The sequence below is a fragment of the Odocoileus virginianus genome, chromosome 5 (genome assembly GCF_023699985.2).
Source record: "Odocoileus virginianus isolate 20LAN1187 ecotype Illinois chromosome 5, Ovbor_1.2, whole genome shotgun sequence".
In the NCBI taxonomy this organism is placed as follows: domain Eukaryota; kingdom Metazoa; phylum Chordata; class Mammalia; order Artiodactyla; family Cervidae; genus Odocoileus; species Odocoileus virginianus.
The window spans coordinates 58,388,650-58,407,988 of record NC_069678.1 but is presented as its reverse complement, the minus strand read 5'-3'; the positions used below and the strand labels follow the sequence as shown (position 1 = coordinate 58,407,988).

General features: G+C 33.5%; 1 protein-coding gene across 7 annotated transcripts in view; it reads right to left on the bottom strand.

The window, feature by feature from the left end:
• The window catches only part of DEPDC1 (DEP domain containing 1), a 28,913-nt gene that overhangs the window by 5,951 nt on the left and 3,623 nt on the right, over positions 1-19,339 (bottom strand). The window contains exons 3-13 of one of the 7 annotated variants that reach the window (XR_011487825.1): positions 17,024-17,180; positions 16,233-16,351; positions 15,678-15,808; positions 14,325-14,372; positions 11,757-11,897; positions 9,000-9,851; positions 8,380-8,552; positions 5,983-6,159; positions 4,420-4,605; positions 3,558-3,734; positions 687-794 (exon numbers count right to left, since the gene is read on the bottom strand). Coding sequence is in view for 6 of the 7 variants with exons in the window: in XM_070467957.1 (XP_070324058.1) it covers positions 3,594-3,734; positions 4,420-4,605; positions 5,983-6,159; positions 8,380-8,552; positions 9,000-9,851; positions 11,757-11,897; positions 14,325-14,372; positions 15,678-15,808; positions 16,233-16,351; positions 17,024-17,180 (2,125 nt within the window). In the remaining variant the exon portion in view is untranslated. The other 6 variants (XM_070467956.1, XM_070467957.1, XM_070467954.1 and 3 more) reach the window with 6 other exon arrangements.

The following is a 19,339-nucleotide window of genomic DNA, read 5'->3' as shown; positions in this document are numbered from 1 at the left end:
AAGATCCACTGGAGAAGGAAATGGCAACTCACTCCAGTATTCTTGCCTGAAAAATTCTATGGACAGAGGTGGATGTGATTATGCACACACACATAGGGCTTACCTCCTTTGTTTTCATTTTCTGAGGAATCAGTCTTTTATTACCTGTAGTTGGTATCTAGTAACAGTTGCTTCATACATTGGGCTGGCCAAAAACCTTGTTTGGGCTTTTCGTAAGATGTTATAGAAAAACTTGAAAGAAAGTTTTGGCCAACTCATTACTTGGTTTTCTAGTTGCTTATGGAAGGGTAAGTTAGAGCAATTAATGATACAAAAGTTGTTTTCATAATGAGCAAAAGTCAAAACTATTTTCAAATGTCTTATACATTCTACATTTCCTCAGTACACATTCTCAGAGGTTTTCTGGAGGTATTAAAAACAGCTATTCTGTGTATTTTTTCCCCTAGTTCTTAGAAAATAAGATTCTTAGTTAATACAAAAGCTAAGTTAATTCTGAGTTAATAAAAGATTCTGTAGTATAAAATTGGTATACTTTATTGTATTTGGAACTGTTAATTTTATTCCAGTGAACTGACTTTATTTCCTTAAATTTAGAGTTTAATGTTAAAACCACAATCCTTCATTTCTCTTCTAGAAGTTTCAACAATAATACCACATGCATACACATATACACACATGTGCTTTACCTTCAAAATCAAAGGGAGTTATATCTGTTGGAGAGGTAACAGGCTGAAAGGATATAAAATTCTGGAACTATTTTTAATTCTTCCAAACATGAGGTAAAAATATCACCACTGATAGAAGAGAACAGAAAATATATTGTGAGATATGAGGACAGAGATTTGGAAGGAAAAGAGTTTTAATCGGCATAAATTTTATTAAATTCAATATAAGAGGAAAGGACCTAGAAATTGAGCTTAGGCTTGCTAAGTTCAAGATTTAAATACATTACATTGCCTCTCTTAATTATCCTTACAACTTGGTTAAGTAGATGTTATTATTCATATTTTATGGATGAGGAAACTCAGAGTTTACACTTTCCAAGGACAGAAAGCTAGTCAGGAGGAAATTCTTTGTACTTTCTACTACTGAGTATAGATTAACTAGATGGTATATGAGAAGAGTGGATCCCTAAATGACAGCAATTACTCTATTTTTCCCCTGATACAATGGTATCTGTCCACACTCCAGTCAAAGGCTAAGGATTCTACTTGTGTAATGTATCCTGTATGTTTTCACATATTCAAGGATTGCTTCTGAAGATATTAATGTTTTCTCATTAATTTTTCTCTTTATAACTAGACCAAATATTTTCAACCAGTATGTACAATCAGAAGCTTTCTTTCATAACTAAAAATAGTTTAATAAGACACACACTACAAACTAGTTTAACAAGAAATTGTTCACAATTTGTTTTGGTTCCTTCCTTTTTGCTCAAAGCAATTGAGAGGACTATATTTTTTCCTACAATCTCTTCTAGTGCTATAATTCTAGGTGTTTCTAGTATTAATTTCTAATATTTATAGAGTGCCTATTTTATGCTAGATACTTTGCTAAACACTTCTCTCATGCATTATTGTATTTAATGCTCACAACATCCTAGCAGACATGTACTCTTATAATCTTTATTATACAGATAAGAGAAAACTGGGATTTAGAGAAGTTAAATAACTTGTCTGTGGTTACATAGTAAATAGCACAATAGGATTCAAATATGACTTCAGAGTTCACATTATTAAAATGTTACATCATGTACTCTTTAACCTCAATTGAATGCACACTAATGGATATGAAAGTTTACTATGTCTTTATAGTATTTATATATTTAATATCAATCAATAAATACAAAATTAAATTGTTACAAAACCCACAGTAGTTTTTATCACAATACACAACATAATTCACACTAGTGCATACCTTTAAACAAGAAATTTTTGAGTCTACAAACACCTTGGGAAGAATTCTAATTTGGTTCAATATTTTTAGCTAAGGTTTCTGGGCAAAAGATATATTATTTTCTGTTCCTATTTTTAATAAAAATATTAATCTCAAATGGAACATTGTCATTTTACTGTATGACATTACACTGAGAAATCAAAACCACCATTGAACAATAGATGTCTATTACATCCCAGTCAGTATATATATCTTTACACTTACCAAATAGGTATCAAATAATCTTCAGAAAAACTTGGAAGAAAAATTGCTTCAAGTTTGTACTGATAGTCAAGCAGAAGTTTGGAGAACCTTCTATCAAGATGACAGGAACTTACACTTGGGATTTTCTTCCATGAAATAATAAAGCCAATGTGATACCAGTTTGACATTTTATTTATACAAAGTATTTAGGGCACTGATTCTCAAAGTTGGCTGAATATTGGATCCACCTGGAAAGCTTAAAAAATATAGAGGCCTATATACTATCCGTTAAAATTTTGATTTAATCAATATAAGGTAGGACCTGAGCATTTTTTAAAACTCTCCTGGTGCTTCTAATATGCGCCAATTAAAAAAACACTAGCTTAAAGAACTGTTTCATCATTAAAAAGGCTAGTTTTCAGTAGGAATGAATCCTCATGACTTGATTTCAGGGGGTGTACTGTTATTTTAAGTATATAATAGGTATATTTTCCTTGATTAGAAAATATTTTAGGGGAAGAGGTTTTCTGTTTTATTCATCATTTTCTTCCCACATCTTAAAAAATGAAAGGCATAAAGAAGTTGCTAAATAAATATCTTTTAAATGAACATATGATTGCTTTCTACTTCTTTCATATCTTTACCTTCTTGTAGATTCATGACAATTAGAATGCAAAAGATATTTACTGGAAAAAAATGAATGACTGAAGCAGTTGGGGTAAACATTAAAGGCAAATCCAAGTCTTATATATACATATTTTAAAAACACATAGATATATAAATAGATCAAAAGTAGAAAAAGAATATATAAGAGTGCAATATTTAGTAGATGAAAATTAATTCATCAAGTTTCCAAATATTCTTCACATTCTTGCACTTAGAAACAAAAGTAATTATAAACAACTAAAACAACTAGTTCTTTAAGTAACATCCATAAGCATGTGCAGATAAGTTTTTTTTTTTAAACAGAATTACAGCTTAATCTTGATGAGCAAATGTCAAGTTTTCAAAATTCAAGTAATACAGTTTTAGCACACATCATGATAACTTTTCCAGATAGCTGTATAAAAAACAAAAGATCATTTCCGCTTAAAATACCTGGTATCACCTACAGTTATTTGCTCTCAGTTAAGATCTACTAGTTTCTTAGCAGCTTCACATTGATAAAAACTATTTGGCACCTCCTTTTATAATGTTTTATTAAAAAAAAAAAGAACCTAGAGGGAGGTGGGAGGGGGGATCGGGATGGGGAATACATGTAAATCCATGGCTGATTCATGTCAATGTATGGCAAAAACCACTACAATATTGTAAAGTAATTAGCCTCCAACTAATAAAAATAAATGGAAAAAAAAAAACCTTATTAATAAATAGACTTCCTTTTTAGTACCTCAATTTTTACATATGGCTTCACTTACCAAAGTTCTAGAAGTATTACATAATTTTCAATTCAATTAGTATCTTAAACTACGAAACTTTGGTTTTTTTAAAAATAGCATTGGTTGCTTGATTGTAGGTTTGTCACCGAAAAGTGCTGCTTCACTTTCAGAGGTTGGAAATCTTTTCTGATATATTAAGGGATATTCCTTCTGAAACTTAAAAATGGGGTGAAGAATTAGAAGATATTTAACATTATTATCTAAGCTGAAGCCACTGGTCAAGATTTTATAAGGATTTAGTGCTTTTCTCAAACATGTATTTGATGAGTATCCTTTTACTTTATCCTTGCTTCTCCCTCCACTTTCTCACATATGAAAGGTATCTTGTAATATTTCTTGGAGCCCAGTTAGCATTAATTTTGTAGAATTCTCCTCTGGTATTAATTCTCCTAAATTCCAGATGTTCTTTCTTCTCATTGGTAACACCATGAAGGTCACTGGGATCTAGTTAGTATATTTCATATTTCTTCGAGTGTCTCAGATCTGGAATTGGACATGCTAGAATCATGTGGCTACATTGATATAGAGCTAAAAATTCTAAATGGAAATGATGAGTCACTAAAATTTATATATTATAACCTAAAGTTTATAATTATTGTCCTAAGGTAATCCATGTTATAAATACAAACTACTCAACATAAAGGAGAGTATATGTTATTATTGTTATTAATTTCAGGACAGAGTAAAACCAAGCAGGTAGAAATACATAGGTGTTATATATATATGATATTTAAAATTCAAAATATTAAAATAAGAAATTAGATTCTAAATGCTTTTAAATAACAAACAGCAATAGCATATTAGAAAATATTTATGATTAGGAAATTATTCAATCTCTTACCTGTTTTAGTTTTCTCCTTTTCTCCTTTAGAGGCAAACTCTTATTTTTAATAATATTCTCTAAAAGTTCTGCAATTGCAGCTTGAGAGGTAGAAACTTTCTGCTCATCAAACTCCTGAGCACTGATCTGCTTACAGTATGAATACGTTGGCAAAGGAGCAATCACTCCATCTCCAGGATTTTTAATCTGTAGAGAACAAATGATACAGTCAAACCTATTAATTCAGGTCATGTTCCTATTTGGTAATGATTCTTTCAGTGGAATTTTGTTCATATTATTTTGCTACCAAACATTCAACACTTTAAGAAAACTGTATTATGCAGCAGAGAAGTAGTAAGTCAGTAGGGTCTCACTCCCAGTCCTACAACCTACTACAGCTTTATAACCATCAGCAAGTTATTTAAACTTGTCTTGATTTGTTTCAACCATAAAATGGGATGTACACAAGATATTAATAATGTAAAACCATCATTAGTACTATTAACCATAGATTTTATCCTTTTAACTATGAAATAGTAACAATCAACATGATATTTTAATTCATCTTAAAACACGAATGTTTTGAAAGAGTAAAAGTGTTCATCTACGAGTTTTGAGGTGTAAGAATATGGGCAGGGCCTCTAACATCTGTAGACAAGAGAAAGAAATTGTAGGGGATAGTTATAATTATGGTAGGTCAGGGCAACATTAGAATGGTATGCATAGGAAGAAATATGAGTATATATGCTGGACAGTCAAAGACTGAATAGAACAGGTGGTTGTTTTTGGCTGCTTAGATTCCTTTTTTCCTTCCCATTCCACCCCCAACTATCCTTACCTTTTTTTGAATAACAGATTATTCTCTAATCTATGTAGAGTCACTCAGAGTATGGCCCTCTCTCCAAGTCACTCACCCTCAACCACTTAAAAAATGTGAATTTAACCTAGATTGGGCCAATATGAGTCCATACCAGTAACTTTTCAAATCAAAGGTGAAGGAATGGCTCTTTTCCCCCCATGGAATGCAAAGAGCCTTAATGGACCATAGGGCTTCCCTCATAGCTCACTTGATAAAGAATCTGGTTTGATTCCTGGGCCAGGAAGTTCCACTGGAGAAGGGATAGGCTACCCACTCCAGTATTCTTGGGCTTCACTTGTAGCTCAGCTGGTACAGAATCCGCCTGCAATGTGGGAGACCTGGGTTTGATCCCTGGTTTGGGAAGATCCCCTGGAGAAGGGAAAGGCTACCTGCTCCAGTATTCTGGCCTGGAGAATTCCGTGGACTGTATAGTCCATGGGGTCACAAAGAGTCAGACACGACTGAGTGACTTTCACTTTAATCAACCATATCCCATCATGTGAAGGAGCCAGTTTTCAACTATAGGACTGAAATGGAAATAAGGGATGAAGGGATGGAAAAGAGTCCTCTGACTATTTGAATCTCCATATTCTGTCTATATTCCTGACTTTTGGAGGTTATTTACGTGAGCTGAAATAGTCTCCCTTTTTGATAAGGTTAGTTTGAGATGAGTTTGCCACTTGCAGTAGACTAATATAAAGAATTTTAAGATTTACAATACATACATGGCCCTTTCTTAAGTAGTCAAGATGTTTCTCTACTGCAGCCTGTAGGTAAGAAGGCACTTGAAGAATTTCCTGTTGATGATCCATCAAGAAAGATACTAATCTTGCAGCAAGAAGCTCATCAAGATCTACTTCTTCAGCACAGCGTAATACACTCCGAGAAAAAGTGTGTATCATCTAGAAACATAATAAAAGAGGTGAATTTAAAAGCTTAAGGTTTTATATAAATTAGAGTATCAGTAAATTCTAGGTAGCATTATGCTAACAGATTGAGATAAAGTGATAAGCCAACTTCAGCTTAAAAAATGAGGACAATAACATAACATTAGGAAGAATAAAATGCCAATTTTTTTTTGTTTTAGTACTTATTAAGTATTTCCTTAATATAAATCCCAAATGATTACAGAAGACTTAGCTTTTTAACTTTGTTACAATTTTATTAGTAAATACACAGATTCCATTAATACCATATAAATATGGCGCCCCTGAGTCGGGAAGTTCTCTCCTGGAGAAGTTCTCCTATCCCAGGAAGGGATAGGCTACCGACTCCAGTATTCTTGGGTTTGCCTGGTGGCTCAGATGGTAAAGAATGTGCCTGCAATGTGGGACACCTGGGTTTGGAAGATCCCTTGGAGGAGGGCATGGCAACCCACTCCAGTATTCTTGCCTGGAGAATCGCCTTGGACAGAGGAGCCTGGCAAGTTAATAGTCCCCAGGGTTGTAAAGAGTCAGACACAACTAAGCATAGCACAGCACACACTGTGAGAGAAGAGTGACTTATTAAACTAATCCCACAAAAACACCAATAGGAGAATATATAACATAAACACATGTGGTTACAAGGTTGGCACCATGTATCTTTTGAAACTGGAAAATAGTTTTTAATGCTATTCCATCAGTCTTTAAAGACAATGTATATATTTTTCAGTTCCATCATGATGATCTTCAAATTCTGGGATAAATTTTGGGTTTCAAAACTAATTTACTCTCATTTATATCCATATAAGCCACCAAATATAAGACACATACATGCATGCACCCTTGCACACACTATTTTCCACTTTCAAAAGATATATGGTGCCAACCTTGTAACCACGTGTGTTTATATGTTATATATTCACCTATTTGTGTTTTTGTGGGATTAATTTAATAAGGCACACATAAACACACACTTCATTCTAAAATAATTTGAATACAGAATTGTATTTTAGGCATTGTGCACATAATAGATGCTGAGCATATTTATTGAATTATTTTTGGTTTTATTTCTACATGTCTGGCAGGTTTTTCCTATCTTCTTCTAAGGTACAGTCCTCAGATTTTTATTCTTTTCCTCAGCTTTGTAGAGCTCATTTACTCCCATACCTTCAACTACCACTTTTCAAAATATGTACCTTCAGCCCTGATCTGTTTTTACCAGGCTCATGTTTCCGACACTCTGTAGGATAAATTTCACTTGGATGTCCTATAACCTAACTGAAAAAGTGTAAAATCAAAATTATCTTCTTTCTATTCATATCTCTCTAGATATCTTACCCTACAAACTTCCCTATGCTTTTTAGTGGTGCCACAAGCACTTGAGAGTAATTCTTTCTCTTTATGTTAGGTCTGTTATTAAATAAGTGTCCTTACTGAGTGAAAGAATAGAACTTAGCTCCTGATTCCTTGCTACAAGAACATCCTATAAATCAAAGCTGTGCTCTGAGGAAGTGACAGTACTTTATAGACAGAGAGAGAGAGAAAGAGAGAAACAGGGAGAGACATATTAGAGGTACAATTTCAAGAGTTCATTTCCAATGGGGATCTGTATATGAATGCCTCATCCCTCATCTTCATATGGAACACGAGACTATTTCACAGAAGTTCTCCCAACTTCCTGCCTACAGTGACAAGCCATCCCAATTCACATAATACATCAAATATAACTTTTCCACTCCCAGAGTATCTGAAACACTCTGACTTACTACACATGAATTTCCCATTAATTCTCTATTTCAAGGGTTACAGTGCCCTTCAGCTTTCAGTAGTGCCTATATCTCCTCTTCTTTCCCCACCAAACAGAATTGGCATGAGGCGATATAATGTGGTTTGACAGCCTGACTCATTCCAACATAGAATGAATGAAGAGGCAAAGTCCTCAGACAATACAAAGATCAAGATGTGAAAGTATAAAAGACTGGGCATAAAGGATTAATGTGCATTCTGCTGCACAGTAGGGAAGGTTAGACTTTCAAGTCTTTTAAACTCAAGAATCTAGGATTTCAAGACCATGACATCACTTGAATAGTATTCTTAGTTTGTTTGTTTTTTTTCTTTTTTTTTCTGCTGGGGGTGGGGGGATGGTGGTGGTGGTGGTTTGTGATTCAGACTTACTCTTTCCTTAAGAAATCAACTTACCAGTGATCTTGTACCCATTGCATCATGAAGTTGGGGCATGTCAACATTTTGACTCATTCGAGAAATCATGCGCATTAAAAGTTGAAGCTTTCTACGATTTGGTGGGGGAAGTAACAAACAACATAACTGCAGTGCATCGATGGCAACCCTCTCTAAATGAGGTTGCAGCAAACCTAGGAAAGCAAAGTCAGCCCCCAGAAAAAAAAGAATCATCAATGACACTAGTCGTTTTAATACCACAGCATATAGTTATATAAGGAAGGCAAAATAATATTTTAATATTTTGTTTCTTTTAACTATTCCATGAAATTTACACATTCTTCAAAAACATGGTTAGATTCTCATTATTTTCTTCATAACCCATTGGATTATGAGGGACTGAAAATCTTTCACCAGTTATAAACAGTGACTCAGAATAAATGAAATTTAAGGCAAAGAAAAGGAGTGCTTTAGGTAAGTAGAATAAATCTTGGTTATGCCATGAAAAGTCTTCTACAACAAGAAATTTTTCCTTTGGAGAAAAAAATTAAGCAATTTCAGAGAAGAAAAGCCAGGTAAGCAAAACAGAGTTAGTAAACACTAAAAATTAATATTACATGCATTGAAAGCATCAACCTTACTTTGTGTGCCAGTCAACATAGAAGAAGCTGGAGGTAAAGAGTTTTCTGAAAGTTCTATTGTGCTTTTGCAGAGTCTTTTATTGATTGTGGTACTAGACTCTCCGAGTTCACCTTCCATAGCTGTTTGCACACTGGTACTGCCTTGTCCAAGATTTGGTTTCATGATAATTTCAGCCACTGGTATATTAATATAACTATTCCTTCTTGTACTACTTCTTAAAAGTAAACTCTGAGATCTACAAAGCTGTTTTGGTTTGCACTTTCCATTATATAACTTCTCTTGGTCTTGAATGGTCAAAGTGGAGGTTCTCTTATAACCAACAGAGAATGGCTTTTGAATACTTTCCTCTGAATGAAGATTCATCAGGGATTCCTGTTTGGTCTCAGACTCTAAAGATTGCTTATTATTTTGTCCTTCTATGTTCAGAACAGATTGATGGAAGACACTGGAGACCTCTTTACTTGAACTCCCTGGTAAATCTACAATTCCTTCTAATGAATAGCACCTTGGTTTGATGTTAGAGGATAGAACATGCATTCTACGTAAGCCTACTAAATTATGACAACTTCCTCCCATTATGTCATTAGCACTGTCTCTTCTGTTTTTTAAATGAACTAGCTGCATTTTCTTAGCATATTTTTCTTGAAATCCTTGATCACTTATCTGCAGTCTCTCAGTAGTATCTGATTCTTCTTTTGTTTTGTCTTTATGAAGAAGACTGAGAAGAAGACACTCAGTTGATTTGAAGGAATTCAGATTGTTTAAATGAAGAATTTTTGAAGACTGTGGATCATCTTGGATTTTATGTATCCCACTGGGTCTATCTGAAACTGTGACGTAGCCACAAACAACTACCAGGAAATGAAACAAAAATTAAGATGCAACTGTATGATAGTGGACAAAAATAAAACAAAAACAACAGTAATATTAAAAAAAATAAAGCATCACTATAGTACATATTGTTAGTATAGTACAAATAGCTGCTTAATTCAGAAGCCACTTGAATAGGACACATGCAACATTCAGTTACAAAGTGCAAGACTAGAGGTTTTCCAACTTGTGAGGAAAATAACTTGAAAATTTATTTCAACAATCTAATTAAATGGATTGAGTCAAATACATTCAAAAATAATTTTCAGTCTACAAGTATTAGAAAGCTCTTAATTGTAAGACAACTGTAGTTTAAGAAAACATATATATGATTTTTCTCTCAGGTACCTGGTACATAGCTCCTAAAACCCAAGGAATTTCAAGAGTGATTGGAGCCTTTTATTCTGCACAATGAACCTATCTGAGCACGCTTCAGTTTAAGCTAATGAGTTGACTTAGGGCTGGCCTGAGTAAAGTTGAGTAAAGAATCTACCTGCAATGCAGGAGACCAGGGTTCGATTCCTAGGTTGGGAAGATCCCCTGGAGAAGGAAATGGCAACCCACTCCAGTATTCTTGCCAGGAGAACCCCATGGAAAGAGAAGTCTGGCAGGCTACGGTCTACGGGGTTGCAAGAGTTGGACACAACTTACCTACTAAACCACCACCAGTGCTGCCCTTGCTTAGAAGGGTGGAATTTTAGTCCTACCTCAAGGAGACCTGGGTTTGATCCCTGGGTTGGGAAGATTCCCTGGAGAAGGGGATGGCTACCCACTCCAGTATCCTGGCCTGGAGAATTCCATGGATGTATAGTTCATGGGGTCACAAAGAGTTGGACATGACTGAGTGACTTTCACTTCACTTGACTCTGGAGTTTCCCAGGTGGCACTAAGTGGTAAAGAACCCACCTGACAATGTAGGAGACTTAAGAGACATGGTTTCAATCCCTGGGTCGGGAACATTCCCTGGAGAAGGGCGTGGCAACTCACTCCAGTATTCTTGCCTGGAGAATCCCATGGACAGAGGAGCTGGGCAGGCTAAAGCCCATAGTGTCACAAAGAGTCAGACATGACTGAAGTGACTTAGCATGCATACACGCATACCTCCCTGGAGCGGGTGGTAGGGTGGTTGGTGGTGGTGGTGGAGATCAAACTTAATCAACAATGACCTGTGATTTAACCAACCATGTCTATGTAGTGAAACCTCAAATCAAAATGGAAATAACACAGCTATGGGAGCTTACCAGTTGGTAAATACATGGACAAACTTGGGAGAGTAACATTCCTGAAGAGAACATAGAAGCTCTGCACAGCCCTTACCCCTATTTCTTGCCCTATATCTCTCTTTCACTTGGCAACTCCTGACTTATATACTTAATAATAAACTGGTGATCATTATGTAAAGCACTTTCCAGAGTTCTGAAAACCATTACAATGAATTATTAAACCTCAGGGGGGTTATGGGAATCCCTGGGTTTGGTAATTAGCCAGGGACAAGGGCTATTAAATCTGAGGACCCATTTGCAGCTCCTGTATGAAGTGAGGACAGTCTTGATGAACTGAGCCCTTAATATGCAGGGTCTAAGCTAGTCTTGGGTAGTTAGTATCCAAGTTGAAAAACTTTGCCCTCAACTTTTGGGGTCTGGGTTAACTCTGGGTAGTGTCAGAAATGAACTAAATTGCAAGACGTGATTGATGTAGAGAATTGGTGTTAGAATGGTATATTTGAATGACTGGAAAACATAAAAGCAACCAGAATATTTCTGAGTTTTAAAATAATTTATAGCCTGTCACTTTCATACTTATCTATACTTTTAGATTTTTTAAATTATGGGGGACTTGGAAACCAGTAAAATAAATCTAAATAATAAGGAAAAATCTATACATACCCAAAATGTTCACAAATAATTCATAATATTCAAAGGTAAGTAGAGGTTCAGGGAGATCTAGAAAATAATCTGCAATTGTTCTGAATACATCTCGCTCAAATCCAATATAAGTTGGATTATTCATGTCATTACTTCTTGGCCCTAAGTGGAAAGCAAAAAAAATGGTGAAATATATTTCTTTTAAATATAATTTTTAAAGATACTTATAAAAAGCCTAAAGCCTGTATTTATTTCATGAAGGATCTATGCTTAACAACAAATTCTGTCATAATTCAAAAATTTAAAAGGTTGTGCATATCTCATGCCTTCTCACTATCTTTTCACTAGAAATCACTGCAATTATTAATATTTTGTTTAGTTTTAATATGTATATGACTGAAAAATTTGAAATACATTTTAAAAGCATCGGGGAAGTTTATTTTAATTGAATTTTATCACAATTCATTTTATACATCACAGGATATTTAGATATTGCAAATAATTCTTTCAAATTGTCTTTTGCAAATTTATATTTTCATGATTAAATTTTGCCTGATATAAAGCATACTCTGAATGAATTTAAATAATATCATTACATTGCTGTTCAATTAGCTTAACATTATTGAAATAATTATGCCTACTTACTGGTATTTTCCTCAGGAAATTCTGATCTCATGTTATAGATGAGGAAACTGAAGCTCAGAGCCACTCGCTCAAGATGCAAGAGCCTTTGATGGCAAAGTTAAAATTAGAACTCAGAGCTCTGTAAGAGCAAGTCATAGGACCTTGAGACTCAACAGCATTTAAAGTACGGTCCATGGACTACATAATTAGAAACATCAATGTGCCTATTAAAAGTATAATCTCTTCTATACAGTACAGAATCTATCATAATTCCTATGCTTCTAGGAATTATTGATCTAGAAATTTTTGTTGTTGGTTCACTAATTTAGTATCTTCCAAATACTGATCTGGGCATCTTCACCATAAGACTCTTCTAAGATACGATTCAAAAAAAAATCCTGACATAGTCAATCAGTTGAACCTGAATTTTTGGTATCTCTAGTGACTGTGATATGCACTAAGATTTGAGAGTTACCCTACTATCTTTCAAGGTAACACACACATCAACACACTTAATAGTTTAAAGGCTAATGAGGGCTTTATGTGGAACAAAACAGACAATTTTTATAAGGAGGATATGAGATATATTCTTAATATGTAGAATAAAAATTTTGATAATCATTAAAAGTTTTCTAAGATAGAAAATTCCTGACTGGAATTAAACATATAAAATTTACAGTTAGAGAATCTACGTTTGAATATATAGCTCCTCATGCATTAGAAAAAAGTCCTAAGTTTTCTTTTCTAGAAAAAAATTGGGAGTAGTATATTGATCACTGATTCTTGTATGTCACAGGATTACTGTGGGGGAATAAATAACAAACATGTTAAATGAAAGTCTTAATATCGCCTCTGGCCAGACATATTATTGCTAAACTGAAATCCAGTAAGTTATATCTTTGGTATCATTTATGCATAACATGGACTGGGAAGCAAAAGAAACAAACCTTAAAGATGAGCTATCTGAGAAATCCCTGGAAGTATGCTATCTGAGTTGCTAACTATGAGGCAAGGTATGAGAGAGAAAGGCAGGTAGGTAGGGGAAGGTAGAAAGAATTTAAAAAATCTTATGTTTCTATTCAAGATCTTTACCTTGATTTGATAAATAAAATTTTTCTGTATCTAGTATTATTTACTTTATTGCTATTCTGTTATTTTGTCATATTGACACCCAGTGGACAATAAGGGAATATATACTTATTTTAAACATTAATAAAATACAAATTTTATAAGACCTAGAAAATTACTTCTGTAATATAATTATTAAAATATAATTTTACTTTTGATGATTAAGAAGCACACACCTCTGCATACATTTTTAAAATTGACTTTTGAGAGCAATTAGTGTTTTGTACTTGAACAGGGCCTTAAATTATAAAAATCAATAATCATTGACCAGTATGGAAAAAGCTTGAAGAACAAAACATTAAAAAATGATCTAATTTAGTGAAGATCATTCTTTTTGATAAACATAAAAGCCCCATTAATATATCCTATGGAGAAGAAGCATATCATGAAACATCTGAATGCTGAAGCTGTATACAATGGCAAGGGGAATGAAGTGTGTTTTATGAGACTTTATTTCTGATTGAAACTTTATACTTACAAGCTACTTTATTTGTAAGTTGCTACTTGAACTCCCTGGACTCATGAGACAATTGATGTAGATTATACCTAAAAATCCTTTGAGATCTTCTAGCTTATGATTTTATAATCTATGAGAACTGAGTCATAAATGATTAGCTTGTATTATAAAATCATTATCTGCACAAAGTTAAGTGCTCTATAACACAATCCACATGCAATGAAATGTAATCAGTTTTACTAGATCTTCATTTAAACACCAACAGAAATGATATAGTTCAATTTTATCATGACTTTCACGAATTAGAATCCCTTGGTTTTTATTAAAAACTATCAATATAATACACATACATATCACACATATACCATTTGTTTACTTACAATTTGCTAGGCACTTCATGGCAGATAGCACCCAGTGAGGAAGATCATCTACACAAAAAATTAATATCATTTAATTAAACAATTATTTTAACAATATATTAAAAACTTCACACTTGCTATATAATTATACATATATTTATATATATATATACATACTACCAGAATTAAAATTGATTACATATAGGGCCATATAGTATTTTAAAATGCAAGTTTAAAAGTTAGCTATGCTTCTTGAATATTACTGATTTGAGTGAGACTTATGATAGAAATAAGCTATATTTTAATATTTTATTTTATAAAATATAAACATACAAATATATATGAACAAATATATATAAACATACAAAATATAATATTAAAATATTATATTTTAATATTAAGGTGATTTCAAAGCAAGGCTTGCTTAAAATCTCTCAGTTGCCACTAAGTGAAATATGATGCATAAGTGTTGCGGTTTTTTGACACAAACACAAAAACCACACATACATTTCACTTGAAAAGTTAATAGTCATAAAGAATAGAAAGCTTAGATGAGAGCATACACTCAAGTTATTTCAGGTAACGAAAGATGGGACTGATCCAAAGCTGCATGCATATACAACATAGCTCCTGGTTTTCAACATTTACTTTTTGTTCTTATGGTTAAAATCTCAAAAGTTCCTGCCCACAGAAAGAAAATCAAAGTAATGCATGTCAGTTAATTCTACAGCCAGCAACTGCTTATTAGAAAAAAAAAAAAAAACAAGAGCCAACATTTTGAGTAAATTTATTCATACACTTCCTGTAATGTAAATTTTCCACTGCAACTGGCTTGATTTCCCTGATTTTCTTTAAATCTGAAACCAATACATTATATAAAATACATACAATATAAAGCCAGTATTCTTTTAAATACTGTTCTTAAATTTGGACTTATTTTATTGTGTGTTACTTTGGTTTTGCATGTGCCTTGACCTGTTTAAATATGTATGTAACTTCTCATTTAAGCTCCAAAAAGGAATGGACCATTTTTCTCTTAATCATCTAATCTTTAGCACAATGCCCAGCACATTGTAGGTCCTCAATAAAATCTGATTAAACAATAGTTTCAATTATATTTGCATACTCTTTGGATGCTTCCTCTTCCATTAAAAAAAAAATTCATGCAAGAATCCACCTTTAGAGCTAAAACAATAGTGTTAATAATATTCATTTAAAAATTATTTCACCATGATTACCAAAGCACCTCTGATAAAACAGTAGTCTCCCTAATGTATATACTTTATATATTTTGGTCTTTCTTTATCCTCACTATAGCTGCAGCCTTTTTTTAGCAAGTTTAAAATGATTCCAACTTCTTTTATTGATACCAACCTGATTTGTCTTGCAGTATAACTACTCCATGTTTACTTGTATTGGTCATGTTGTACATTATATACTGAGGCATAACTTGTTTGGGATTTATGACTTCTTCTAGGGAGGATACACCTAGAATGGTTTGCAGGCTAAATAGAAGAAAGAATACAAGCTTTTTTTTCTCCATAAAATAGGTGGAACAGAAATATGAGAGTATGAATAGAAAACAGACAAAGCTTTCAGAATATTTTTCTTAAATCAAACCTCTAAGGCTTATATTTAGTATCTACTTTAAAGTATATTTATCTTTATAACCTTTGAAGGATTCCAACATAGACCCCAAACTATAGCTACAACTTTGAGTCAAAGAAAAAGCAAATCATAGTCAAACCATTCTACTTCTACTGTACCAGAACAATAAATACAAGAGTATTTATTAAGAAACACATATATAGGCAAAATTCTAAGCTTTGAGAATTAATCTGCTCTTCTTCAACTGAGCATCTTGATGAAAATAACAAAATAACATTCTAAACACCCCAGGAACTTGGTTATAGCTTAGTTTTAGCTTACTAGATCAGAATAACATATCTCCAAACTTCTTCAACATCTTTCTGGCTTATTTCTCTGTTATCTGCTAAATTTTCTTGATCTTCATCGATTATTTCACAGTTCATTTTCTCTGCATTTTCCTGAAAAAAAGAGTTACTTTGGTTTAATATGATATGTTCAAATTTTGGAAATAATGAACTGATACTACTTCTAATATTTAGTAATTCTATTAGTATCAGTCTACTGTGGAGCTGTAAAGGTGTCACTTGAAGAAATAATACAGTATTTGGGGCTTCCCAGGTGGCACTAGTTGTAAACAAACTGCCTGCCAATGCAGGAGACTCAAGAGACACAGGTTCAACCCCTGGATTGGGAAGATCTCCTGGAGAAGGAAATGGCAACCCACTCCAGTATTCTTCCCTGGAGAATCTCATGGACAGAGGAGCCTGGTGGACTATAGTCCATGAAGTTGCAAAGGGTTGGACATGACTGAAGCAATTTAGCACTTAGCATACACAGTAATAGAGCTTTTGGTTTTGTATCTGCCCCCACTACTGTCAAATTAATTTAAAATACAACGTGCTTAAATTATACAAATAGTATTTCAAGTATGTCTCATTATAATTTTTATTATTATTTCTCTGAGTTCCAAACAAATTTACATGTATACATTTAGAATATAATATAGCTAAGTGATTCCAAGCATTGGCTTCAAATCTTAAAGAATCATTTACTTCTAATTATTCTATTGATATTATTAAGCACACGGTAATTATATTTAAACTAGTGACTAGTAAAAAGGGTGTTTTTACCTGAGAGAAATGTAGTCCATGTTTTTTAGGAGTTCTTCGAGATAAGTTTCGCAATTTAAAAATACTATCTTTATCTTTGGAAAAATTCTCTATGCTGTTTTTTCTCAATTCTGGATGCCTTCGTGGAAGAGTTTTAAGTGGAGAACTTGAAGGAAATCTGGTTTAAGAATATGCAATTAAATAATGTGAGATAATGAACTTTTAGTGCCTATTTATCTTTTGAATTGTGGTTCTGGGAGAAGACTCTTTAGAGTCCCTTGGACTGCAAGGATATCAAAAAAGTCAATCCTAAAGAAAACCAACCCTGAATATTCACTGGAAGGACTAATGCTGAAGCTGAAGCTCCAATACTTTGGCCACCTGATGCGAAGAGCTGATTCATTGGAAAAGACCCTGATGCTGGGAAAGATTGAGGGTGGGTGGGGGGGGGGGAGTGAGACAGAAGATGAGATAGTTGGATAGCATCACTAACTCAGTGGACATGAGCTTGAGCAAAATCTGGGAGACAGTGAAGGACAGGGAAGCCTGGCATGCTGCAGTTCATGGGTTGCACAGAGTTGGACATGACTTAGCAACTGACCAACAAAAATCTTAAAAATAACTCAAAAACACTGGATTTAATTTATCAAGGAATGAATATTCCACATAAATTAATTTTCTCATTAAGCCTTTAAATTTTTTTTAATAGTTTCCTGATATCATGAGTAAACTGTATATTTTAACTTTATTCCTGTATAATTCACAGTTACTATTAGGACTAATTCTTTTGGAGAGGTACATACAAAACAGTTCTAGAAAGTTACATTTTCTAAATTTCTCTTATTAGTTATCTAATTTGTACATATTTTCTGCCCCTTGTGATTGTTCAATTTTCAGAACTCTGTTGCTCCTATTGATTATAATGCTTTTCCTCCCTTCAATTTAATATAAAATATTTCAAAGATACAAACAAGTACAGGGTGTTTTTATAAAATAACATCCACATAGGCGACTATCAGCAAATGCAACTATTAGCATTTTAACAAGACTTCTTAAACCAATTCATAGTTTTATTATCACTGTAAAAGGCCTAGAGGTAGAAAGATTAAGAGTTTTGCAGAATTTCAGGTAGGAGAGAACAATAGTCTAATAAAAAAAAATCATGAAGACAAGCAGACAGATCAGAGAGTACTGAGGCAGCATGATATACACAGTTTGATAATTACATTATATTTAAAGAGGAGAAGGAAAAGAATGAAAGCAACTACAGGAAAGATTGCCATTCATTCAGATATGGATATAAGAGGTCAAAAGTTAGCTTAGGAGATGGTAGTGATTTTTCATATGCTATATGATATGTGAAGTGCCTGTTTAACAGGCAAAAAGGGAGCCCTAAAGCTCAGGAGTGATATTTGGGTTGGAGGCATGAAAGTCATTAAGATGTGGCATGAAAGCAGAGACAGAGTAGGAGACTGTCCAGGGAGAGAGGTGAAGTGTAGACAGGCCTAGGACCTTGAGGACAGTAAAAGCTAAAGGATGAGCGCAGCAGAGAAACTCAAAAGGTGACTGATGAGTAGCACAGAGAGGAAAGATTTATATAGTTTTATACAAAGTATTTATATATTTGTTATTGTAGTTTCCTTGTGTGACATAAATCATCTTTGACGCATAGGCAAAAATCTATTTCTACATCTCATTTGAAAAGTACTCATTTTGTAGAGTAAAAAAGCATGTGTATTAGAATCCAAAGATCTAATTTAAGGGATATATAATCAAGAACTCTGAGTGTATGAGAGAAAACTCAATTATGCTGACCCAAGGGAGTCAGAAAGGTCTCCTGTCTTCAAGGTGGGCTACAACACAGCTGACATGAGAAGAAACGTATTCACTAGCCTGATGAATGTGTACATAAGCAAATTTCAGACTGAATGAATAAGATTTGTTGACGCATGGTCTCCACCTTTTCACCTGTAAAAATGAGTTAAAATCTATCCTGTTTAGCTATTCTAGGGATTAAATAAGGAAAACACATAACTCATAAATTAAGGCTTCTAGTACATGATAAATGCTTATTTTTTTTCAAACTGTCGTATATTTCTTTTGTTAGTTATTATATAAGTTTGCTATTACTTATCTCATCACATGTATTCTTAGATTATATAGATTATATATGTCTATTGAAGGCAAGAACCTGTGAGAATTTGTAATTCTTAAATCTATGAAACTAAAGGTTGATAATGTTCTGTCCTTCACATGTTACAGAGCTTTCAGAAGATGTTAAAGTTACAGTATCTCCTTCTTTCCTCACAACTTTCTATATTATTATATATACTGTCT